Source organism: Myotis lucifugus, unplaced genomic scaffold, assembly GCF_000147115.1.
Source record: "Myotis lucifugus unplaced genomic scaffold, Myoluc2.0 scaffold_382, whole genome shotgun sequence".
Taxonomy (NCBI): Eukaryota; Metazoa; Chordata; class Mammalia; order Chiroptera; family Vespertilionidae; genus Myotis; species Myotis lucifugus.
In genome coordinates this window covers 826,039-852,167 of record NW_005871430.1, presented here as the reverse complement: position 1 = coordinate 852,167, position 26,129 = coordinate 826,039, and the positions used below count along the sequence as shown (strand labels likewise).

At 43.8% G+C, this 26,129-nt stretch overlaps 2 protein-coding genes and 1 non-coding gene across 5 annotated transcripts; 1 reads left to right on the top strand and 2 right to left on the bottom strand.

Moving 5' to 3' along the window:
- Positions 1-1,244: 1,244 nt before the first annotated feature.
- PUS3 (pseudouridylate synthase 3) lies at positions 1,245-9,975 on the top strand. 3 transcript variants are annotated; one of them, XM_023743251.1, is made up of 6 exons: positions 1,264-1,279; positions 1,402-1,548; positions 7,061-7,481; positions 7,595-8,160; positions 9,029-9,219; positions 9,358-9,975. In XM_023743251.1, exons 3-6 carry the CDS (start codon positions 7,107-7,109, stop codon positions 9,666-9,668), a joined length of 1,443 nt encoding a protein of 480 aa, XP_023599019.1. In that variant the 5' UTR covers positions 1,264-1,279; positions 1,402-1,548; positions 7,061-7,106; the 3' UTR covers positions 9,669-9,975. The 3 variants fall into 3 exon arrangements, with proteins under 3 accessions (XP_006101822.1, XP_023599019.1, XP_006101820.1); XM_006101760.3 differs by lacking the exon at positions 1,402-1,548 and having other exon boundaries at positions 1,245-1,347; XM_006101758.2 differs by lacking the exons at positions 1,264-1,279; positions 1,402-1,548 and adding an exon at positions 5,352-5,533.
- On the bottom strand, positions 3,631-16,391 carry HYLS1 (HYLS1, centriolar and ciliogenesis associated). Its single transcript, XM_006101763.3, has 3 exons — positions 16,246-16,391; positions 6,234-6,351; positions 3,631-4,999 (listed from the first exon to the last, which is right to left on the bottom strand). The coding sequence occupies exons 2-3, from the start codon at positions 6,245-6,247 to the stop codon at positions 4,021-4,023; spliced, it is 993 nt and encodes a 330-aa protein (XP_006101825.1). The 5' UTR covers positions 6,248-6,351; positions 16,246-16,391; the 3' UTR covers positions 3,631-4,020.
- LOC111823042 lies at positions 14,204-14,341 on the bottom strand. The gene has a single exon (XR_002826030.1).
- Positions 16,392-26,129: the final 9,738 nt, after the last annotated feature.

Here is a 26,129-nt window from a genome sequence, read left to right as displayed (position 1 = left end):
CCTCAGACCAATTCCTGAGAGATAGGCAGCTTGGGCTTCAGAAAGAGCCAGAGGTGAGGTCACTGCCCAGAGTGTCTCTTTCCATGGATGAGCTGGCTAAAGTGGAGAGGAGCCCCCGGGGAGATAGATCTCACACGCGCGTCTACATGGCACGCCTCCCCACCACACCAAGGTCAAGAACGAGCGAGGGGCACTCTCGAGTGCGAACACGCCCTCTCGCCTCGCCTGGAATAGTCTCACCTACTCTGGATTTTGAGCGGATCACAATTCTTAATGAGAGGTGGGGGCTCTTCCGTCTCTCCCAGATTTTTCTGCGCCCGGGTCTATTTTCAAGTGGGTAAGCCTGGCACTCTCCGCCGAACAGACTTCCAAACCACCCCCCCGGTTTCCGCCCCCCCCCCCCCCCCCCCCCCCAGATTTCCGCTTCTAGGTGACAAGAAGTCGAAAAGGCTGCGAACTGCTGGGAAAATGGATGGTCAAAAAGGGTACGTTTCATCTGACAACTGAAGTCCAGCGCGGTGGATGCAGAGGGGAAGGAAAGCCCTTCAGGTCCTAACTTCCGCCTCTGCTCCTAGATGCCTGTGATGCCTGCACAGACCGGCTTATGTTCATTGTAATTCTAATTCTGATGTGAGCCCTGGGAAACCTGTCCCTCGTGGTACAGCCACCACCTCCTCCCGGCACCGCATAATCTGGGATATAATCCTTCTACTGACTGCTGGACTTTGACAAAAGAACCAGATTTTTTCCTTTTTTTCCCCTTCTAACTGGAATCTTGAGATTTGGATCAGTCTCTGGAAAAACCTACAAAACTCTAGTTATACTCTCTCCGTGGTGCTGAAGCCAGATTCCCAGCTGTTAAATCCTGTTCAGCTCTTACATTGGGTTCTAGTAGTAAACTTTTTTTTGTCTGTTTGTTTTTCCTCTTGTTTTGTCTCGCAGTGGTAACTTTCTACGAATTTAAATAGGTATATAATTGAGCCAGAGCCAGGTTCTTTGTTTTCGTATAAAGGTGGCAGACCTTTGGTTACTGATCTATTATTTTAGCGCACTACAGTTTGTCTCTTTGTCTTTGTACTATGCCAGACCTGAGGTGGAGAAACGGTGGTCAGACTGGGAAACACTAGGCTGGTTTCCACGTCAAGCTTGCACCCCAGCTCTTAGAACTACATTTCCCACAAAGCTGGACTACAACTCCCATGAGCCCCCGAGCGCGCCCGGGAAACGCAAATTGACAGCTTCCTGTCTCGCGAAAAGCCTCTTGGCCCACGATCGGAATGTAAACGTGGGGCTTGGGGGGTGGGTTTTTTTCTGGGTCCTACAGAAGAGGAACGGACGAATGGACAAGTAGTTAGACGTTTCTCTCTTCCCCGCTCCCTTTTCATACCTCGATCTTTCCAGGAAAGTGCCGGTTTACGGGAGTGGGACCTGTGTGTGTGTTCAGTGCTTCTTGGAGCTCCTCGCGGAAACTCGCCACAGGAGGAGCTGTTACTTGAATTCGATTCTTAGAGGGTCCTTGGACTGTGGAGTGAAGCCTCTGCTGCCTCGGTGAGAGTTGTTTGCTCATAAAACAAAATGCTGGTACTGGGCGGGATCCCGGTAGGTTGTGGGGTGGGAGGAAGGCATGGCGACATTTTTCGGGTCGTGTGGGGGATTGCTCTCCGGTATTAGTGATCAGAGGTTCCGGTTTTCTGATCCTGTGGGTATTATCCCCTCCTTCCCTCGTTGATTTAGAGTTAAATTCATCATGAGAATGCCCTTTCTACTACTCCACTAGTTACTAATATTTTCGAGATTAAAATCTTTTTTTTTAAAAATATTTTATTGATTTTTTACAGAGAGGAAGGGAGAGAGATAGAGAGCTAGAAACATCGATGAGAGAGAAACATCGATCAGCTGCCTCCTGCACATCTCCTACTGGGGATGTGCCCGCAACCCAGGTACATGCCCTTGACCGGAATCGAACCTGGGACCTTTCAGTCCGCAGGCCGATGCTCTATCCACTGAGCCAAACCGGTTTCGGCGAGATTAAAATCTTTTTAACTTTAAAAAAGTTCAACACAATGACTGCTTTAGTGCTTACTGGCAATGCGTGGCGCACGCACGAATACCTGTGTGTGGTCATTTGGCAGCCCCCCTCCCGGTGTTAGGTGTCCGCTTGGGAAATGTACTTCACCCAGAGAAGGGACAAGGCACTGTACTGACTCAGGCGACTGGGGCTCTCCTCCTCCTCTAGCCACAAATCTCATTACTCCACCCTTACACCCTTTGGACTGGTTCTTTGGTTAAATAAAGGGTTGAACTAGATAATCACTTCGAAAACTTTCCGATTTGGGCTTTGAGATATATAAAGGTAAATCATTTGAGCATTTTGCTGTAATTTGCATATAAAAATATGTGGCTTTTAACTCTTAAAAATATATAGATTTAAAGAAAATAAAAACTACCTTTAATCTCACTACCCAGTGTTAGGTTTTAATCTTTCCTTGTGCTGTGTGTCTGTTGGGGGGGAGATGGAGGGAACAGGAGGGAAAGTGTAAGACTGAGATTCTACTGCATAATTTTTCACTTAATTTGCATTTCCCATTAGCTTCCCATGATTCTCATTGACTAATGTTCTACTCAATAACCTCTCCATTGTGGCTTGCAGTTTTTACTTACTTGCAGTACATGTCTTTGAGTCACTGATTATTTTGCTGACAAATGCCTAGAGGTGGAACTGAGTGAATGAATGGTGTAGCTTAAACATTAAGGAGAAAATGTATTTTAGCAGATAGGTCAAGGTTATTCATTTTTGTCACATAGCTGTTTTTCTTTTAACTAGCAAACTATTTCTGCTATCACTACTCTTGTCTTATGTTAAAATAGACAATCTTCAGTTTGTAGATGTTCCTCATTGGATTGCAGCCGTGGGCAAACTACGGCCCACGGGCCAGACCCGTTTGAAATGAATAAAACTAAAAAAAAAAAAAAAAAAAGACCGTACCCTTTTATGTAATGATGTTTACTTTGAATTTATATTAGTTCACACAAACACTCCATCCATGCTTTTGTTCCGGCCCTCCGGTCCAGTTTAAGAACTCATTGTGGCCCTCAGTCAAAAAGTTTGCCCACCCCTGGATTAGAGTCAAGAACAAGAAGATCCAATTTAAGCGAGCAGAATTAGTGTTTTGGTTTGTACCCAAATAGGTCAGATTCACTTTTTTTGTCTGCATCTAGTTCCAGATGTTAGCAGTTTGAAGTTCTGTTGCAGAGTGGGAATAGCCATCAAGTGACAGGCATATTTCTAAGACAACCTCAGTGGCACCTTATAACAGTTCGGGCAAAACATTTCAATAATTTTGAAACAAAGCTTGCGCTAGAATTCTGTATGTCAAATAGTGCGGCTGTTGAGCACCTATTAAAAAGATATTTAACACAGCTCTCTGGATTTCCTAATAGAGGATAGCTGTGCTGTTCCTTTCTTCTTTCCTTTAGGTTTGTGTGTGAAGGGCAGGTTTTGTTCCTTCCCTCTGGCTCGCATTGTTTAGGCGATGAGAGTATGATGGGGAGTACAACTGGAAGCAAACTCATAACCCAGGTTTGAGACCATCTTACTTTGGCAAGTATTTAAGTAAAAATGAGGTCAAGTCCACAAATTTCCAAAATTCTTTAATGGATAAGCTTAATGCCCAGCAGCTTTAAAAACACACTATTAAAAACAGCAACTCACGCTGGTCAAAGGTAAAGAGAATATAGAGCAGAAACAGTGTTAGCTGACTTTGCTTACTAATCTGACAGTAGAGACCAGGTGTTTTCTTCCTCTGGTGTGACTTCTCTTGCATTGCTGGGTTTGAGAGTGGTAATTTGGCAGTTAAGTGGCACCTGATACCAGTGTGATATATTCCTAGGAAAAACCAATGATGGGTGAAGTCCTGACTCGATAATGTACCATGGTCTTTCTAGTTGTTTCTATTTAAATAAAAGATATAAAATGCCATGTTATCCCAAACAATCCTGTGAGAGGTTAAAAAAAAAGACTTAAGACGGAGAAAGAGGGAAGGGAAGCTTCCTGGGCATGACACCATTTGCAAGGTCACAGCGAATACCCCAACAAAGGGCAGATCTTTTCTTTTCAGTTGGTACTAGATAATTGTTCGGAACATATATGTGCTGAGGCTTGGACTGGGGTTCTGCTCGACAAAGCATCTGCTCTCGGACACCCCAGCGTAATTCCTTCCTATGGTCTTCACCAGGTAATCGCATTGAGTCCCAGTCTCGTTTGTACTCAAAATAGCGGGCTACCCGGTCTATCTTGCCCCGGTTTCGGCTTAACTGGTCCAGCCTTGGGAGAATAAAGGACTTTGGTCGGCTGGCAACTATCAGGTCTTGTTCATAAGCTGGAGGGCCCATTCCTTCTCTTTGCAGATAGCCACTGAGCTGATCTTGGTATTCATGTGGTAGATTAAGTTTTTCTGAAGTATCAACAGGGGACTCGCCGTCTTTCGGGAACTGAAGGTTCATCAACCTTTGTCTTAAAGCCCACAGATCCATATCAATTTCTGTACCAGACTCTGATTCACTGATAATGGACTCATCTGTCACTAATACTTCCCCATCGGGCTTCCTACGCAGCACCTTTCTCTTCATCACTGGCTTGCGGAGTCTCTGGGAGGCCTCTGAGACTGTTTCTGAGGTGACGTTACTTTTCGCATGTGGGTACTGCAGTTGCATGGGAAAAGCATGTTGCTTTCCTGGGGTTATTGAAGCTTTGCTGTAGGGATCGTATTGGGTTCCTGAAGCTTTGCTGTAGGGATATTGGGTTCCTGAAGCTTTGCTGTAAGGATCATATTGGGTAGGCCAGGCTTCTCTCCTGACATCTCCCTCACCCTGCCCTGCACAAATCTGGGTGAAAGCTGTAGCAGCCGCTAACATTTGTTCTTCTGGATCCATATTGGCCCAGTTTTGTCCACTAGGTCCCATGAGTTCCTCCATTGCTTCCCTCACATTGGAGGGCCTTCTGCAAGAGAAAACACTGATCAGTTTTCTAATAATAAATTTCTGTCTCACAAACTGTTCACTCCTTTTTTGTCAGTGAAATGAAAAATAGCTAAGGCAATCATAACTGTAATAGTTAAATATTACAGATTAGTACAAGATAGTATGGGAACAGTTTGCAGGAGCATTAACTGAGTTCTGGAGAATCCTGCTTTATTTTTTAAAACATTCAAATATTGGTCTCTTGTGTGTTTTTTTAATACATTTTTATTGATTTCAGAGAGTAAGGGAAAGAGAGAAACATCAATGATGAGAGATGTTCGGTCGACTGCTCTTACAGGCCCCCTACTGGGGATCAGATGAAGCCCACAACCCCAGTTTGTGCCTGACCGGGAATCAAACCCTAACCTCCTGGTTCATAGGATGACGCTCAACCACTGAGCCACACCAGCTGGGCTGGAGAATCCTGCTTTCATTTCCACCCTCTTCTTATTCACTCCTACTTCCTACTGCCTGCTAGCCCTTGCCACCTTTAGTAGCTCACAGGACAGGACAGGTGAGTTTTAGCATAAGAAAAGCTTAAGATTACATGATGTAGGGCATTGGGCTTAATGACCATTATGTAACTTGTACTGAGAAGGACACTTCATGTATCCAACACTGTTCTGTGTGCTTTATACTAGTATTCATTCATGCAATCCTCATAACCGGGTAGGTACTCTGATTATCTTTTCACAGAGTCAGAGAGATGAAATACCTTAGCCCAAGATTACACAGCTAGTACGTTGCATAGAATTCCAATGTATGGATGTACTGTAATTTTTCAGCTAGTCCATGATTGATTTATTGTAGGCTTACAGTCTTTTGTTGTTAAAAAATGAATGTTACAATGTGTATCTTACAAATTTTTACATACTTGTGCAAGCACAAATGCCCTTTCCCACTCTTAAGATTTTAACAAAGTTATTTCATGTTCTCCTCTAGCACTTTTATAGTTATATGTTTTAAATGTAAACTTTTAATCTATCATAGATATAGAAACTCAAAGGACAAAAAACAAAACGAGCTACCCAGACTTAAATTACATGGTCAGCCTTAGTACAGATGTGTAGATGATCTTCTATTACCTAAAATAGCCATCAGTCATAGATTATCTAGTACCATTTTTAAGGATGTAGTATAGTTGTCCTCAGATAATTTTTTTTCAGAACATGCATTAAATTTGACTTTAAAAAAGGATCACGATGCTTAATTACCTTCTTTCTGCCATCAAAATGGTTTAAAGTGGGAAAATCTTGACTCCAGGTTCTACTTCCAATATAAAGTACAATCATTGACAAATTTCTTCAATCAGGCTAGCTTCTATTGTACCACCTTTAAGACAGAAATTCGTATTAGATGACAGGACATGTAAGCTACTAGTTTATCTGATACTGGAAAGCAATAGACACTCACAGTAGACATATATTCCATATCAAAAGATCTCTCTTTTTAAAAACTTTTAAAGAGAGGAAGGGCAAGAAAGAGAACATTGATCGGTTACCTTCCACATGTGCCATGACCAGAGATCGAACCCACAACCTGGATATGTGCCCTGACTAGGAATCAAACCTGCCACATTTTTGGTGTACAGAATGATATTCCAACCAACTGAGCCACACCACCAGGGCCATATCAACAGATGTTGATGGGAAAGATTCAACACATGTAATGAGAAGTCAAAAGGAAATGTTTTAGGGGGAAAATATCAGTAACAACAGTCCCTAATCATCTCAGCTACAGAATAGAGATATGAAATTTACAGTCATTTTCCTTAAATTCTGACGACTGAAACCTTAACAATGCTAGCCAAACATTTATGTTACTATCCTTTTCCCCTTTAAATTGGCTACACAGATGAAAAAGAATATCATCTGTGGATGGTCAGCCCTAATAATTAAGGTAATCTTGTATCCCTGGGCAAAGCAAAAGTCTACTTAAGGCATTAAATTAACTCTTAGATTCTATTTGAACATAATTGAAAGCTACTGACATGATCAAAGGAACCAACACTAAAACTGTATCCTTTTTACTCTTTTTTCAGGTAGTGCGGACCCTTATGATTCATTTATTCCTGGAGTTGTCTTATCATGGCTGAAAATGACACAGACAGAACCCAGACTGACAAACTCCTAAAAAGAGTACAAGAACTAGAGCAGGAGATAGAAAGACTTAAAAAAGAACAGGCCAACACAAAGGACTCAAATGCTAGAGAAAATTCTTCAGGAGCTAGAAAAGCTAAGCGTGCATTTGACTTCAGTGCTCATGGTCAAAGACATGTAGCCCTAAAGATAGCCTATCTGGGCTGGGGATACCAGGGCTTTGCCAGTCAGGAAAACACAAGCAACACTATTGAGGAGAAACTGTTTGAGGCTCTAACGAAGACTCGACTAGTAGAAAGCAGACAGACATCCAAGTATCACCGGTGTGGGCGAACAGACAAAGGAGTTAGTGCCTTTGGACAGGTATGGACCACTAAGCTGTTTCTCAAAGCAAGCAATACCAATATATTCTAGGTGTACATACTGAGGACTCTTTATTTGTATCTCTAACAAATTATCTTTCTCTAATTCCACAGGTGATTTCTCTTGACCTTCGTTCTCACTTTCCGAAGGGCAGGGATTCAGAGGATTTTAATTTAAAAGATGAAGTCAACGATGATGCCAAAGAGATCCGTTACACTCACATTCTCAATCGGGTGCTCCCTCCAGACATCCGTGTATTGGCCTGGGCCCCTGTAGAGCCCAGCTTCAGTGCTAGGTTCAGTTGTCTTGAGCGGACTTACCGCTACTTTTTCCCTCGTGCTGATTTAGACATTGTAACCATGAACTGTGCAGCTCAGAAGTATGTAGGCACACATGATTTTAGGAACTTATGTAAAATGGATGTAGCCAATGGGGTGATTAATTTTCAGAGGACTATTCTGTCTGCTCAAGTACAGCTAGTGGGCCAGAGTCTGGCTGAGGACAGATGGCAAGAACCTTTTCAGTTATGTCAGTTTGAAGTGACTGGCCAGGCGTTCCTTTATCATCAAGTCCGCTGTATGATGGCTATCCTTTTTCTGATTGGCCAAGGAATGGAGAAGCCAGAGATTATCGATGAGCTGCTAAACATAGAGAAAAATCCCCAGAAACCTCAATACAGGTAAATTTAAGTATAAATATATATTAAAAAACAGCCATTGCTTTTAGATTATTTTGAAATATATTCTAATGTTTGTTTCTATTCCCACAATTGTCTGAATAACTAAGTCAGTGAGTCTTTCTTCATGAAGTTTTTAGTCTAACTTGTAAAATGTTATGAACATGTAAGAGGGAGTGGTATCTTTGAATTTTCTCCTGTTACACTCCTATCCCAGGAATAAGAAATAGGTGTTTGGACCAGGCCTCTTAAATAAAAGCACTTTCATTTCTACATTCCCCCACCCCCACTGAATTTATGTTAAGAAGTATTGTTAGGTTCTGCTAAAGTTAAACAGTAAGCATTCAAACTATTCATATTTAAATCTTGCTTGTTTTGTATTATAGAGTAATCATACTACTACTCTGGGATTTTTCCTAATTTTCAGTTTCTGAAATGGTAGGAAAAGTAGGAAAAAGAGCTAACTTTCCTTTTGAGAACAGGCTGAGGTCAGACAGACCAATAACTCATTCCTAAGCAGTGAAATGTTTAAGTTTCTTCATACTATGCAGAATTGACTAGTTTGGAAAAATACCACCAGCTGTTTTAAATTTTATAGGCATATGGTGGAGCCAAGTGAACTCACTTGTAGGTGACTTGTTACCATTGAAATGTACCCCAGTATAGACCAAGCAGTTGCCCCAAGGTTTGTTGTTTGTTTGTTTTTTAGTTAGAATGTTGTGAAAGGTTAGGGGTAGTGCTGTATTTTCTTAACTATTAGATACTTAATATTGACAAAGTTTTCCCCCTCCTTTTAACCCAACTAAGCTTGTTTTTCAAGAACTGTTGGATGGCTGCTATGTATTCTCATGTTGTTTTGTCTCCTCTCTAGTATGGCTGTTGAATTTCCTCTAGTCTTGTATGACTGTAAGTTTGAAAATATCAAGTGGCTCTATGACCAGGAGGTTCAGGAGTTCAATATAACCTACCTACAACAACAGTGGGCTAATCAAGCTGTTAAGACTCACGTGTTGTATAGTATGCTACAAGGACTCGAGTCTGTTGCTGTGCCCTGTGAGACAGGTATGATAGGGAAATCAACGGGTAAAATTATCAGTACCAAAATTATACATGGTTATGGGGAGGTAGATTTATATAAAGTTTGGAGGTGATTCTATTGTGGTAAAGTATTCATGTAATGACTGATTGTACATATTATAGGAACAGAGACGGATGAAGTAATAGAATGGAGAAATGTTAAGCCCTGTGTCATAAAGCAGACCAGTGCCTTTGTAGAAGGAGTGAAAATGCGCACATATAAGCCCCTAATGGATCGCCCTAAATGCCAAGGACTGGAATCCCGGATCCAGCACTGCGTACGTAGGGGACGCATTGAATACCCACGTTTACTCAATGAGACAGAAACAAAAGCCAAAAGGGAGTGTAATGACACACTAGAAGGAGAAAATACTATGTCAGAGAAACCAACAAAGAGAGTCTGTGTTGATACAGAAATTAAAAGCATCCTTTAACCACAGAAAACTCTCCAGGACCTAGGAGGCAACAACTAGCTAATGGTAGGTGGGTAAAGAGGAAATACAATATTTACTGCAATAAGTCCTAGAGTTCTGATGATCAGCTCTTAAAAGAACAAAACCAAAAAGACCATACGCTCTATTTAAGGATGTTCAAGCTTCAACTGGGAATCAAACATTCATTCTGGTCCAAAAGGATTAAGAGATGGAAGAAGCAAAAAGCAGATGGAAAATAAAGATGTATTTACATACACCTGGAAACCTGTGCCTCATGTTCAAATTTATTAAACCTGATCCTGCAAGTGTCTATCCTTTTTTAAAGCAAATGAGATATTCACTACCCATCTGAATTAGCATGAAGAGCATGCCCGGCTGTCTTGTTTTCTAGGACAAATTAAAAAAATAAAATTTAGTCAAGTATTTGATAAATTGGTGCAGTGTGCACTGCCAGGCACAATACTACCTGACAGTGACCTAACTCAATGAGGCACCACATCTCTTACAAAGCTTATCAGTTTAATGCTGTCTGAGCCACAAATGGTCTTTGTTGTATGTATTTTTTTTTAAATATTTTACACATATAAAAAAACATTGTTAGCCCACAGGCCATAAAGAAAACAGGCCATGCAGTTTACCAACCCCTGGCCTAGAGATTTAAGGAAAGCTCTGATGGAGATCTCCAAGCTGAATTGTGTAGAACAGATGGGAGCAGAGTTAAATGACAACATTTGCATAGTTTAGAAAGGTAAGCAAGGGTCCTATCCACAGAGCCTTGTAGGCCTTCCTAAAAATGCTTAGATTTTTATCTTGAGGAACCACTGGGGTGGGGGTGGGGAGGAATTAAAAAGCCAGAATTGTGTAGCACAAATATTGCTCTGTGTATACTGTGGACTGGAAGAGGGCAAGACAGTAGGACCAATTAGGAGGCTGTTGGAGTAATCAAGGAAATTGATGGCCTAGATTAGATTTGTAGTAAGGGGTACAGAGAGAAGAACATTAATTTGAGATTAAGAAAAGAGAAGCAAAAGGACTTTGGGTGAATGACTGTGAGGTTCACAAGTAGGGAGGCCGCCAGAACTCCCAGCATTCAGATGTAAAGCACATCTAACACACACTTGGACGTGAAAATGAGGCAGGGTTTTGCTTGTTCTCTAAGTTGATAATTAACCCTCAAAATATTTCTTATAAACACCAATATTTATTCAAAAGTGTTTCTCCCCTCCCCCCCCCACTCTAAAAATCAATGGAAAAAATATTCTCTGGTGAAGATTAACAACAACAAAAATAAGGAGTTGAGCTGGGCTGGTGTGGCTCAGTGGTTGAGCATTGATCCATGAACGAGGTAGTTACGGGTTCGATTCCCGGTCAGGGCACATGCCTGGGTTGCGAACTTGATCCCCAAGAGGCAGCCGATCGATGATGTTTCTCTTTCATTGATGTTTCTATCTCTCTTCCTCCTCCTTGCTCAGTGGTTAGACCAGCGATGGCAAACCTATGACACGCGTGTCAGAGGTGACACGCGAACTCATTTTTTTGGTTGATTTTTCTTTGTTAAATGGCATTTAAATATATAAAATAAATATCAAAAATATAAGTCTTTGTTTTACTATGGTTGCAAAGATAAAAAAATTTCTATATGTGACACGGCACCAGAGTTAAGTTAGGATTTTTCAAAATGCTGACACACCAAGCTCAAAAGGTTCGCCATCACTGGGTTAGACCATCAGCCCACAAACCAGAGTCATGGGGCACGTACCTGGGTTGTGGGTTTTTTCCTGCCCCCCCCCAACCCCGTCCAATGTCTCTTTCACATCAGTGTTTCTCTCTCTCTCCCTCTCCTCTTCCACCCTCCCTCTCTCTGAAAAGCAATGGGAAAAAATATCCTCAGAGAATTAACAAAAAAGATAATAAACATCAAGTAAATGAACTCAGACCTTCTGCCTCAGTATAACAAGTTTCATCATTGCAGAGTGTATTACTTATCCACAATTATGATTATACTATATGCGATCCAACGTTTTATTTACCAACCAACAAATAGCATGTTCCTACCTATGTTGAAAGCTCCAGGTATAAAAATATGCTCTATATCCTCAAGCTGGTAGCTAAAACATAACTAACATATGGGACAATTAGAAACAATACTAACATAAATAGTAAACATGCTGTGTAAGTGCACAAACTTAGTAGTGGGCAGGCTACAGACATATTAGACTTCACTGAGTCCCAGGTTTAGAATTTAAATAGTATAAGAAAGTGAAGTATGTGTCAACTTGTATTGTTGATGGGATTGCAAATTGTTATAGTTACTATGGAAAACTGGATGATCTTTAAAAAGTTAAAAATAGAACTACTTCATAACCCAGTATTTCCACTTCTGGGAATATATCCAAAGAAATCCAAAACACTAATTGGAAAAGATATATGCAGAGTTTCTTACAATAACCAAAATTCGGAAGCCACGCAAGTACCCATCAATAGTGGATTAAAAAAAACTACAGACAATGGAATATTACTCGGCCATAAAAAAGAATGAAATCTTACCACTTGCAAGTGAAATAAGTTAAACAGAGAGACAAATACCATATGATGTCACTTTTATATAGAATCTAAAGAACACAACATAACAGAAAACAGATTCATAGATGCAGAGAACAAACTAAGGGTTGCCAGATGGGAAGGGGGTGGGAGAACGGGGTGAAAAAGGTGAAGGGGCTAAGAAGCTACAAAACAGTCGCGGGGATGATAGGGAATATGGTCCATAACATTGTAATAACTATGGATGGTACCAGGAGGGCACTAGAATTATCAGGGGGATCACGTTGTAAATTATAATTGCCTAACCAATATGCTGTACACCTGAAACAAATGTAAAATAATATTGAACATCAATTGCAATTGGAAAGAAAGAACCCTGGCCCATAGCTCAGTTGGTTAGAGTGTTATCCCAATACACCAAGGTTGCAGGTTTGAACGCCTGTCAGGACACATACAAGAATCAACCAAAGAATGCATAAGTAAGTGAAACAACAAATCAATGCTTCTCTCTCCCCACCCCCTTACACTCTCTCTAAAAATCAATGGGAAAAAATACACTCAGGTAAAGATTAACAAAAACCAAAAAGAAAAAGAAATTACTCCTTATTTTTAAAAATCAACTCTAAAGAAATTATACATGGGACAGAAAGCAGTAAATAAAATGTCATGTTTGCGAGAGTCTATAGAAGCAAAGAGTAGAGGATCAAGGTCTTAGGTCTTAAGTGAATCATTTCCAGTAGGTGATACTCTATCAAGTCTAGAATAGCTTTTAGTGACATTATTTTAGGTGGTTACCATAGGGAAAAAACTCAAGACAATCATCATAGACGCAAGAGAGAAATCCCAAACTGTAACTTTGCAGAATTACTTCAGTTATATGAGGAAATGTTTGCATAAATTCAAAGTCTCTGACCCATGGTAGGGAAATAAATGTTAGAAGTCAAGTAGGGCTTAGATTTTACTTTCTTCACTACAAGATGGAAGGAATTATTTCAATAGGTTTTGAACTTTAAATGAGATTTTATATGTCAATAAATAAACAAAATGGAGCTTTGTGAGAAGTACACCATTTCAATGTTTATGCAATACAAACCTACCTACTAAAAAGATAAGCAGAGAATAAAGCAGGGACAGAAATGGAATAGGAAACTGGGTGAGGAGGAGTTCCAACACTAAAGCCAAAGAGATTGTTGGGTTTTTTTAATAAATATATTTTATTGATTTTTTTTACAGAGAGGAAGGGAGAGGGATAGAGAGTCAGAAACACTGATGAGAGAGAAACATCCATCAGCTGCCTCCTGCACACCCCCTCCTGGGGACGTGCCCGAAACCAAGATACATACCCCTGACCGGAATCGAACCTGGGACCCTTCAGTCCGCAGGCCAACGCTCTATCCACTGAGCCAAACCGGTCAGGGCCAAAGAGATTGTTTTGTGTGCTATACTATACAGCAGTGATTTTCAACCTTTTTCATCTCCTGGCACATATTAACTACTAAAATTCTGCGGCACACCAAAAAATATATTTTTTGCTGATCTGAAAAAAATAGGTATAATTTTTATTCATTCGCACTGGACTGCTATTGTGTTGGCTGTTGTCATTTTTTTATTTTTTACAATCTAAGAGAAAAGAGGTCAGTGCCCCTGAGGAAACAAGTATTGCATGTTTTAAAAATTCTTGTGGCACACCAGTGTGCTGTGGCACAGCAGTTGAAAATCACTGCTGACTAACATGTGACTAACATGTTATCTTATTTGCATTTTAATTATACCACACTCCCATTCCTTTTGAACATATGAGGGTAGGTATTTGCAAATAATAAAATCAAACTTTAGGAGGGCCCACAGGTAACTGTCAGTTCTTTATATCAAAGAGAAACTCTTTGTAATATAAAGACCTGATAATCTTTTTTCTTATAAGGAAACTTATATAGAGGCCAGAACACCTTATATTTTGAAAAATTACAGACTATATATTTTTTTCTTCATCTTAAATTGTCCTCTCGTGCCTTTAAGGGCAGTCCTATACTCAGGACAGCCCTCCTAAACTGAGAGGAGGTTGCTGTGTGTCCTGCCAGACTCCCCTGTTACAGCTGAGCACAGGCGAGCAGAGAAAGCATAGGCCAGGACAAGAATGACAGACAGTATTAACCAGAATACCCCAGGGTATCGTCTCTTCAAAAATCTTAAGCAATTTGGTGTCCCAGGTTTAGCTAATGTCAAGAGAAAGGATTCCAAGGGTGGATGGGGTACATTGGGTCAGTATTAACTATTACAGGGAGGCTACTGCAGAGTTAAATCAAATTCCTCTACCTTTGGGGAAGGTAAGCATGAAGCTTTATGTACCACAAAATTAGAACGAAACAAAACAAAAAAATAATCTAAAAAAGAACTGTAATTCAAAGAGACAACAAACTGGGGAAAATATTTGTACCAGGTTCAAAATTGCTCACTTAAATTCCTCTAGAAAGCTAATAAATAAAAAGGTATATACACCAGCAAAATAAGATAAATGATTTACCAAAAAAATAATAAACATAGAAAAAGATGTTTAATCTATATATATAAAAGCCAAGCGGCCAGAAGACAGAACGACTGGAACAACCAGTGGCTATAACGCGCACTGTGGCAGCCAACCAGCCCAATCTGGGCCCTGATTGGCGCCCCCCCAACCTCCCCGGCCCCTCCCCGCCACTGTCCCAGCCCCAGATGGGACCCCCCCCCCCAATCAGGGGCAGGGCCGGCGGCCAACCTACCATGCTCCCCCCTTCCACCCAGCCCAGCTGGATGGGCCCCACACGTGCACGAATTCTAGCACTGGGCCTCTAGTCTCATTAATAATGCAAATAAAAGCATTAAAAGACATCCTTCTAGAAAATTTTTCAGTACCCAGTGCTGGTCAGTGTACAGAGAAAAAAGCAACCTCTCCCTCTGTATGTGTGTGGGTGGAGTGGGAGGGGTATATCAATGTTTCTAGAGGGCAAATGTGACATTATGAATCCGAACTTAAATTGCACCATAATTTCTAAGCTATCATCCACTTCTGGGAATTATTGTAAGGCCACAAACGGGATAAGGATGCAAACAAGTATACGTACGAATAATCATGCCATCCTATGACGATGAAGAGACTGAAAAAGCACATGTCCATCATTTCAGGACTGGTTATTTAATATTCGGTTACATAATGCACGCGAATTACCACGCATGCATCACAGGGGATAATGCATGTCTACATTTGACGGACATGTGCTCCTAAAACATTACTAAGGCGCAATCTGCTTTTTAAGTGAATATGCTTTACTATATTCAAAATATGCAGTTACATAAAAATACTTGTATAAGTATAGCCACGTAAAGATATATTCATAATGAATACATTTGCAATAAACCAAAGGTGAGGCTTTTTGTTTTGTTTTTGGCTGATGGAATTTCGAGTATCTTCTTCTACTCTTCTTTATACGAACCTAATATTGCTTGATTTACTTATGAAAACAATGAGATTGTGAAATTTGTATCATCAGGAGCGGAGGGAAGGTTTATTTTCATTTTAGGGTAGGGCTGTAGGGTTGGATTTCAGATCCTAATACATCTGGGAAAAAGCTTCTCCCAGGGCGACACCTATTGGTTCAAAAAAGGGGTGACGAGGGGGTGAGCAGCCTTTTACACTCAAGTTTACAGAGAGACCGAGTCGCCACCACCTGGCCCACGCTGGGTGTCGTTTGTTTGTGACGCTTCGGGGTAGGCCGGCTCCCTCGCTGCGCCCGGCCCCCGACCCCTGGCCCGTCCACCTCGCTGAACCCCGACCACCGTGATATCGGGGGGCTCCGGCTGCCGAGGGTCCATTGCGTCGCCGCAACGAGCATCTAAGAAAGCTGCGAACTCGGGCAGACGGTACGTCCGGGCTCCGGACTGCGCGCCAGGGCATCGGTACCCGGGCCGGGAAGTCAACTCCGCGTACTCAGCCCCGACCTCTCCCCAGCAGCCGGGCAGCCCTCCGGGCACCACTCCACCTCTCCCATCCCGTCCCGCTTACCCGCCCAGCCGAGGTCCGCTCGCCACCCGGGTCCTCAGCTCCGCAGGTGTCAGTTGGCGTCCCGCAGCCTGCGCAGGCGCACTTCCTGCTCACGCACGGCGCACGCCCCAACCGCCGGACGCCGAGGTTTAAATCACTAGAACCAACCGGCGCCCTCGGCCCCGCCTTTCAGCGCTTCTATTGGTCCGGAGGGTAAACGCCTTTCACTTCTATATTCTGATTGGTTGATGGTTTTTCTTGTCCCTCCCCTCGGGCGGGAAGAAGTTCGGGATTCTGCGCCTGATGGGGACGCGTCCGAGTCCCGCGGTGTTTGAGCGCGAGCGCTGAACCGTCTCTTCGTCGCCAGGCCGACGGGACGCGGAGGGGAGGACGCTCAAACCCCTGTCTGCGGCGGTCTCAGCGCCCCGTCCACCTCATGGAATCAGTCTTACCCCTCCCGGCTCTGCGGGGTCGGGGGCGGCAGGTGGGTTCTCGACGCGGAGTCGTGACCCCGATCCCGCCTCCGCGCTCAGCCCGTCCACCGAGTCTGCCACGCGGGCTCTGTGTGAAGGCTCGGACGCGCGCGGAGGCCTTTCCGCGGCCCTGTTACCTCTTACTCTCCCTTCGTCTCAGGGCACATCCCATATATTGGAATAATTTTTATAACATTATTTTAAATAGTAGCAAAGTGTTCCAATATGTAAAGATCTTAGTTTTTGTTGTTGTTGTTTATCCTCACCAGAGGATTTTTTTTCCCATTGCTTTTGAGAGAGAGAGAGAGAGAGAGAGAGAGAATATATCACTGGTTGCCTCCTGCACACATCCCGATCCGGAGTGGGGAGCGATCCCACACCCCAGATGCAGGCCCTGGACCGGGAATCGAACCGGCGCCCCTTCAGGGCATACGCCGGCGCTCTAACCACTGAGCACAACGCTCCGGGCAGGATCTTAGTTTATTGGTTTCCTGTTTCTGGACATTTGGTAATTTTCTATTATTTTGCTACTATAAACAAGCTAAGTTAATGATATTAGTTCATTCTCTGGAACCATTCACCATTACTTTTCTACTATACATTCCCTGAAGTATGATTCCTGGTATAATGAGTTTGCTCCTTTTAAGGATTTTGATGTTTGTGGCCAGATTGCTCTCAAGCATGATTGTATGAAACTTACCAGCAGTGTGGGACAGGGTCCAAGTCCCTTCTCTATAAGCATCAAATGCCACGTCATGTCAGTCACACTTCTGCGAAGTCATGTACCTGACTGCTCTTTTGCAATTTGCATTGTCCCATAGGACATCTCCTGGAATATTTTGCAGGTACATCCAATGCCTTTTCTCTCTGCTTTTCTAACTCATACCCTGATGCCCAACTTTGAAATCTCACAGTTATTCTCCAATTATCTCTTACATCTCATTAAAAAAAAGATATCAGTCATTTAGAATGTCTTCTGCTCTTTCCATCTCACGGTCACGTGTACACTTCTTTTTCCTCAGCTGTCTTCCATCCCTTCAGCACCCTTATCCCTAAGTTTTTCCTTTCTACTGCTCCCGGAGGTGGTTGTTTTTTTCCCTAAAACAATCTGTTCATTCACTCCCCTGAGTAAAAGTCTTCAGTGATTTTCAATGACTAAAAAGTAAAAGTGCAGATTTCTGCATCAACAAGCATCTTTGGCAATGATAGACCACAGAAAGGAACGTTTAACATGCATACTCGATTGAAATGGAATTTTAATATTTTCTTTAAAAAAGTTAATAACTGACATCTTCAAACCACACCTTTACCATGTTAGCTTGTGGCTAACAAGGAAATAAGGGAAAACAATTTTATTTGAAAATAAGAGATTTCATTTCACCAAACTTGAATGATCACTATTTTTTAATTACTATCTGGTGTTCGTTTTGGTACTTTGTGATCCTAGACATTCCAAAATTAAAAGGTTGCAAATATTTTCCCTCCCCTCCGTAATAAAGCCAGACCATGTTCCAGATGGTATCACTCAAATGGTCTCTCCAGACAATTTGATTCTGCATATTTCTTTAGATAAAAATGTTGGTGATGTTTATCTATTGATGTTTCCAATATGTCTTTTCCTCCTTCCCGCTAACTTAAATTACAGATATTGAAAATACAACCCTGGCTGGTGTGGCTTGATTGGTTGGTTCAGTTCCCAGTCTGGGCACATGCCTTGGTTGTGGGCTCCATTCCCGGTTGGGGGCATGCAGGAGGCAGCCAATCTATGTTTTGCTCTCACATCGATGTTTCTCGCTCTCTCTCCCTCTCCTTTCCCCACTCTCCTTTAAAATCAATAAAAAATCTTTTTTTTAAAAAAACACAATAATCCATTTCAGTAATTTTACTAAACTCACTGAAGATCTTAGATAAGTTGGTAATGTCAGCAATTATTACCTTTAATATTTTCTCCTATAAAAAATAAATAAAAGACAAGTCATATTTCCAGTATTATAAGCAGAAAGATGTTATAAACTCTTAAAGCCCATTTGATAATTTTTTGTTATAGTCATTTTTCACCCCATTTCACCTTCCCATCGCAAGAAAATAACGGATAGAAAGTTAGGAGGGCTTCTATTTCCAGATATTTGGAAGCATTATCAGCAATAAAATCAGGAAAGATATGTTATTCTTGGAACAGTATTCCTCCATTTCACTAGCATAACAATTCAGGAGGGCATCTGAAGAGAAGCTGAGACATCCATGGCTTTTTAAAATATATATACTTTTATTGATTTCAGAGAGGAAGGGAGAGGGAACAGAGAAATAGAAACATCGATGAGAGAGAATCATTGATTGGTGACTCCTGCACAACCCCTACTGGGAATCGAGCCCAAAACCTAGGCATGTGCCCTGACCGGGAATTGAACCGTGACCTCCTGGTTCATAGGTCAACACTCAACCACTGAGCAACACTGGCCAGGCTCCATTACTTTTTACTGCTCCTATAGTACACTTGCAGTGTGTACTTATTGATATGCTTGAAGGCCTGGGGTTCTCACGGTGCCAGATCACAAAGGTTTCCATTTGTAGCCTGCAACATTGCCCCCAAGCAAGAATCCTATCCTGTCCTTAAAAGCCTTGAAACCTGGCATTGACGTGGCCTCCATGTGGATGAAAGTCCTTTCAGGCAATTCATTTCTAGAATAGGGAGGTTTCATCCATACTAAATATTTTCGCTGGCAAGTAATTTCCTTCTCTAATCAAACTTACCCAGAGTTTCCCAAAATTCCTCAGCTGCCTTTACATCGCAACTGCAGACTCCTCACTCACATTATGTGATGAGTAATGATTCTTGGATCATTTAAACCACCAAGAGCTGGTAGCAAATTCAACGTTGTAGTTGGGTCCAGCCTTTTCTTTCAACATCACAAACTTTGCGCTTTGGCTCTGATCAGTCACGGTGCGGAGAGGGATATGCCTCTGTGTCAGATCTTCAATCAGGCCCTTAACAGTTTCTCCATGTCTGATATGGGCCCGGTTTTGCATCTCAAATGGCCTCTGTGATCTAGGGCAGGATGTGTTTGTCTGTAATAAAAGGTCTTTTCCTTTGGCTGCGGGTAAGCAGAGAAGACACTGTCATTAACCTCACCCTTGCTGCACCTTGGTTTCAGTGGGGCAGAGGCATGTTATTAATTAGACGGAAAGGTCAAGAAACTGCAGGCAGGAAGACAACACAGAGGTTGCAATAGCACCACCAAGTGAGGCCCAGGAGGGATGCCTGGTGCACCGGGCACCATTTCAAATGCCGTAATCACAGCACTTCAGAGCTGAGTCCCTTTGTAAACAGTGCTGCGACTTCGATGCTCTCTCTCCTTCACTCACTGTGGAAAGACTTGAAGAATTGACTTTTTGTTTTTCCCAAGATAGGAAGATATGCGAGAACTCCAGGTCAGGCCTTCGGGAAAGCAAAGTACAGTGTAAGGTGGCAGGGTGGGGTGGTAGAAGTGACTCAGCCTTCAGGCTTGGTCTAGGAATAGCGTCTTTTCTAATAATTCTGAACCAGCCCCTTTATGCCTTCTCCTAGAAAACTACTTGGGCCTAGGAGTTGGGCAGCTAGAGAGTCACTCAGATTTCCAGAAAGCCCCTAAGACAAGGGACCTTTACATTGTGGTGACATTTTCATGCAATCTTGTCTCTTCTACACAAAGTAAAGACATTGGGTTATGTTGCCTCTGTGCCCAGCTCCTCCTGTATTTTACGCATTTGGTAAAATGGAGATGGAGGAAGACCTATAGGGAGAACATCCCCTAACAGCGGTTCTCAACCTGTGGGTTGCGACCCCTTTGGGGGTCGAACGACCCTTTCACAGGAGTCGCCTAAGACCATTGGAAAACACATATATAATTACATATTGTTTTTGTGATTAATCACTATGCTTTAATTCTGTTCAATTTGTAACAATGAAAATACATCCTGCATATCAGATATTTACATTACGATTCATAACAGTAGCAAAATTACAGTTATGAAGTAGCAACGAAAATAATTTTATGGTTGGGGGTCACCACAACATGAGGAACTGTATTAAAGGGTCACAGCATTAGGAAGGTTGAGAACCACTGCCCTAACAGTTCAGTCGAGTTGCTTTTGGGGTTATATAGTACAATCCCTTGACTATTGCCTCCGTCGTTTGCAGAGCAACAGCTCTAACCCTCTTTCAGTGAATCAGAGCTCACTTAACTCGCTTGCTGCTCACTCATCTGAGAAACCAATCTGTTCTGAACCTGAGCCTCCATCTTCAAAAGTCACTGTAGAAGACACTGTTCTTGACCTTCCTGCCCACTCCCACACACGCTGAATCCAAGCCCTGCCAGCCGTTAACCATTATCAGGGCACTCCTACATCCCACCCCCACTGCCAAGTTCTTCCTCATCCCATGCCCACTGCCCTCCCTGGCCCTGTGTGTGACCTTCTCAGAGAGTGGCTCCTGATGGCTGAAGTTTCCAACATTTATTCTCGCTTTCATGGAAAACAAGAAAAACAAAGCGTTTCCTGTTCTCAACTCAGCCCCACCGCACAGCTTTTTAATTGGGTGGCCCTGGTGAGCACCCACCAAGCTCAGTCTTGGCTGGGGAAAGAGACACAATGGATCCCACAGTGTCATGTTCGCTGGTGCCAGCCTGCATTCTTCCCGCTGCACTTTCAAAGCAAATTTGTGTAAACTTGAGGCCAATGTTGAAACCTCATGGGCGTTGTTTGTGGGTTTTCTTGGGTGGGCGAGAACAGGCAGAGGCTGCAGCTAGGGAGCAGTGTAACCTCCAGTGCCTCTTCTCCAGCGTGACTAGCCCATGTCCCAGCAGCCTGTAGTAGGAAGGGCATGTGAAGAGCATCCACTTGACTGCAGTCACGGATATTGGTTGAGAACTGCTGCTTGGGGGTGTCTTGCAAGAGCCTCCCACCCTGTACTCATCACTCCTCAGTGCGGTGGGTTAGTATTAGAGCTCCGGACTGTAAGGCCGGAGCCGGGTGATGGCCCGGGGCATGAGGAAATGGCTTCCGAGCCCTGTCCCCCTTAGGCTGAGACTCAGTCTGGGAAAAGCCTCGGGAGATGGTGTCCTGAAGAAAATCTTTGGAGGAATCCTTGTGAAGAAGTTAGTTGTTGTTAGTCCCAGCCTTCCCACAATGGATCCCTTTTTTCCATGTGAAACGAGTTAAGCTCCTACAGTCGGCAGGTGGTAGGAGGTGAGCTAATGAAAAGTGGTGACTCGGAATCCATGTCTGACCCCAAATGCACATCCCGTACTTCTCCCACCTGTGGACATGGTCTCCGAGACCTGATTAGACTCTCCCTACATCCTTTCAGTGTGGTGACATTTTGATTCAGTCTGGCTTCTCATACACAAAGTCAAGACATGGGGCTGCGATGCTTCCGTGCCCGACTCCTGTATCTTACACATTTGGTAACATGGTGCCTTCAGGGCTGCCCGAGGCTAGAAGGTTTGGAGTGCAGTTCAAGGAGGGTGAACAGGGCTCGGTCAGGAGGCTGAAGTGGGCTGGACATGGAGGAGGAGAGGGTGGGTCAGGGTTTCTGGGGTGAGGCTCAGGCACCCAGGGCAGTGTTCTGGGTGTGATCCAGGCTGCTAGAGGGAGCTTGGGTCTGAGTGTCAGAACTTGTTGGCTAGCCCCGTTTCTCCTGCAGGCGTGGGTGTGAGGCAGATTAGATGCCGTGGGGAAGAAACATGACCGTCCTCACACCACACACTGCCTTTCTCCTGGGGGATGGGGCTCTCAGAGAGCCCAGTCCCAGAGGGAGTCTCCGTCTTCTCAGTGACTCAGCTGGACCAGATGAGTCCCCTCTCAGGCCCCCTCCCCGCTGCGTAGGGCCAGGGGTTGTGCTCATGGTTTGCAGAAGTGGTTGAAGAGGATACCTTTGAATGCAGGAAACTTTCTTTGGGAATATTTTTGTTTTCATTTTACTGTTCCCTGTATCTCATGCCCTTACACTGTCCGCCTTCAGGGGAAACAGAAACCCAACTTGGACTGACTACAAATGAGCCTCTTAAATATATTTTATTGATTTTTTACAGAGAGGAAGGGAGAGGGATAGAGAGCTAGAAACATCGATGAGAGAGAAACATCGATAAGCTGCCTCCTGCACACTCCCTGTGGTTGAAGAGGATACCTTTGAATGCAGGAAACTTTGACCGGAATCGAACCTGGGACCCTTCATTCCGCAGGCCGATGCTCTATCCACTGAGCCAAACCGGTCAGGGCCAGAAACCCAACTTTAGACTGACTACAAAGGAGCCTCATTTGGCCTCAAATCCATTGCCCTCCTCCTGTCGCAAGAAGGGATGGGTTACAGGTTTGTGCCTCTGGGCAGGACGAGATGTACTACAGCCCCCATCTAGAAAAGAGCAGCAGGTCCTTGGGACGGAGCCAGGGCTGGAGGGGAGAAGATGCAGACTCTGGCCCCAGGGGAAGAGGCCTGGGAACCTACTTCTGGGGGCTCAGGTACAGAGGTGGGAGGAAAGAACAGGTGGCCAGCACATGTTCCTGTACCGTGGGAGACAGAGATGGCCCCAGGTGTCCGAGGTCTGTCTGTGGCCCACACTACGATCCTGGGGTAACAGGTGTTGGAAAACTAAGAAGCCAGCTGAGGCTTCTGGCTGAATCTGGAAGGTAGGTTCAGGTAGCGACCATTTTAAAGGGGTGACTTGGGGACCAGCTCCTGAACCTCCTCTCAATTCTGGGCTTCACATTCTAGGAGGGATCAGGAGGGACAGTGATAAGGGCGAAAATTCCACAATAAAAAATCAGAATAGCACATATACAGGGATGGGCAAAAGTAGGCTTACAGTTGTGAGTACGCAAAACAGAGTTTATTCTTGGATTATTATTAATTACTGTATTACTTTCCATATGAACATCTGTAAACCTACTTTTGCCCCAGCCTGTATGATGTCAACTGTGGTAGCGTTTGTTAACATGAACGTCTGACATGTGTATAGAAATAATCCTGTACAGAGATAGGGAAAAATGTTCACATTGTTTCCCTCAGATTTGAGGGCATAAAGGGAATTTTATTTATTTCTTAATAAATTTGATTTATTTCCAAAATTTCTGTTACTTTCATTCAGAGAATAAAGTTGGTCAAAGCTACCAGGGCAAACACAGGAGAGAGACCTGGCTTGTATGGAGATTGAGTTCCAGGCCCAGATTTTCATTATCAGTTGCCCTGGTCAAGGTGCAGCAGCATCTTCCCAGACCCAAGGGTCCTTGGCCTGGAGGCATAAGCTGATGCTCTGAGCGCAAACCCTCTGGGACTGATATCCAAGGTTGCTGCCTACGTCTCACACATTCCAAAGGGAAGCCTCCCAGAGGTGGTCCCCCTGGGAATTCCCTCCAGGCAGTGGCGCGTCAGCCAGGCTGTGAGGCCCCCCGGTATCCATGGGAGCTTTGTTCATGAATGTGGCCCCTCCCAGGCAGAGGGAGATTTTTTCTTTCAGTGGAGATGACCTTTGGCTTTTCCTTCCTCTCTTCCTATTATCATCTGACGATTCAGGGTGGAGCTGCTCTAGAGTTCCAGCCCTGGGGACCCTTCTCCAGATTGTGAGTGAGACGTGGGGCAAAGATGGCGGCCACTGAATCAGACCGATGTAAGCCTTGTTCCCTGGGGGAAAGTACTTTCACTCTAAGCACCCCTGGTCTTCAACTCTAAGACAAGGTCAGTTATTTCTACCTATGAGGTTGTTCAGAGAATCCAAAGAGAACAAGGGCATAACATGCCCAAAGATGTTTGATGTCAAGTGCCAGAAGCCGGTCCATCCTTGCTGCTTGACACAGTCGCTGCAGGGAAGAATCATTCTTCGCCGACTCCGTCCACACCTTTGGGAACCCCTGGACCTGCTGGGGCAGGACCCCAACAGTCAACTAGGGTCTTAATGTTTGCCATGGCCCGTGTGTGAGTTTTTGAAGTCCCAACGACCATATCAGATAGACCTCTGCGAGTCCTTGTGAGTACCTAGAGGAACTTGTTTGCCGTCACAGCAGGGAGGTAGCCCCCGGTGTACAGTGAAGATTATGTGAGGCATCACACGTGTGTGTGGCATGTCTCTGAATGAACCCACTCAGATAACTGGCTCTAAACTCACTCTCTCCCCAAGACAGGGAAATCTGCCAGCACCGCTGCCTGTCTTCCCCACAGTGACTACTAACCTCCAGGTGGAGGCCAGGAATGTCATCCTGCAAACTTAGAGTTAGGGGCTGTCAGTATAGCGGCACCATTCCCTTGTGCCTCTGGTGTCTCTCAGGTTGACCATACTAACCAAGCCACTCATTTTTTCATCAAATACTTTTGATTAGCCGATCTGTGCGAGGCATTACTCTAGTGCTGAGGAGAGAGCTGTGAACACAACATGTGAAACTCTTGCCTTCGTATAGCTTTCCTCCTTATGAGGGGAGAGAGACACAATAAACATCCATAAGGAAAAGCTATAGAACGAAAACTGGGTTAAGTACTCTGGAGAAAAAGCAAACATGGAAAGTGTATATATATGAGAAGAGCTTCCCTGGTGAGTTAACACTTACTCGATGAAAGATGGATGGCACAAATATATTGCACCACCCGGAGGAAGCAAGGTAAAGGCGGGGAACTGATGAACGGCTCATTTCCAGCCCTGCCTCCTTTCCCTCTGTACCCCCTTTCTAGTGACTAATCTAAATACTTCCTTCTCTTTCTTCCCATAACGCTCAGTGAAAGTCTCTCCCACTGCAATGACTTATGGTCTTTGTCTCCCTTGGAAAAAAGTAATGAACAAACTTGAGGTTGAGATCATCCCTTCCCACCACCCCATTTTCCTGGGCTGTCTCATCCATCCTCAGAGATGGTGCTACACTGGGAGGTCAGACCATAACTTGGGCTCTGATTTGGTGACCTCCTTTGTGAGGGGTGTAGTACCGCTGGTGGTTATGGCACCTGAAAGGGACCGAGCAACCCACTGATGCACGGTGACCCCAGCTTTGTTATATCTGGAAGGACGTCACCTAGATGTGACGTGAGACATGGCCTGTGAAGTGAGACATGGTCCAACAAACAGACATACCCCTGGAGTGAAGAGGTGCAAGGGAGAGAGATTCTACACCAGCGTTCATTACTATCTTATGATGGATCTAATAAAAATGAAATGTGGTGTCTGGGTGGGGGAATGCAAACACAGACAGTGTGTACCCTCTCCTGGGAACATTAGAGAGGACTCAGGTGGTTTGATCTGAAATTTATGATTCTGTGACTCTAGTGGGATGCCTAAGGGCAGGTGATGGAAATAAATAAAGCTGCAACCTCCCACTGGGCACTTCTCAGGAATGGGTTCCTGGATTTTCCAAGTGCTTCTGCTGGGTGTATTCATAGTGCTCTTCATGGATGAGGGTGAGTCCTGGTGAGGGAGGCAA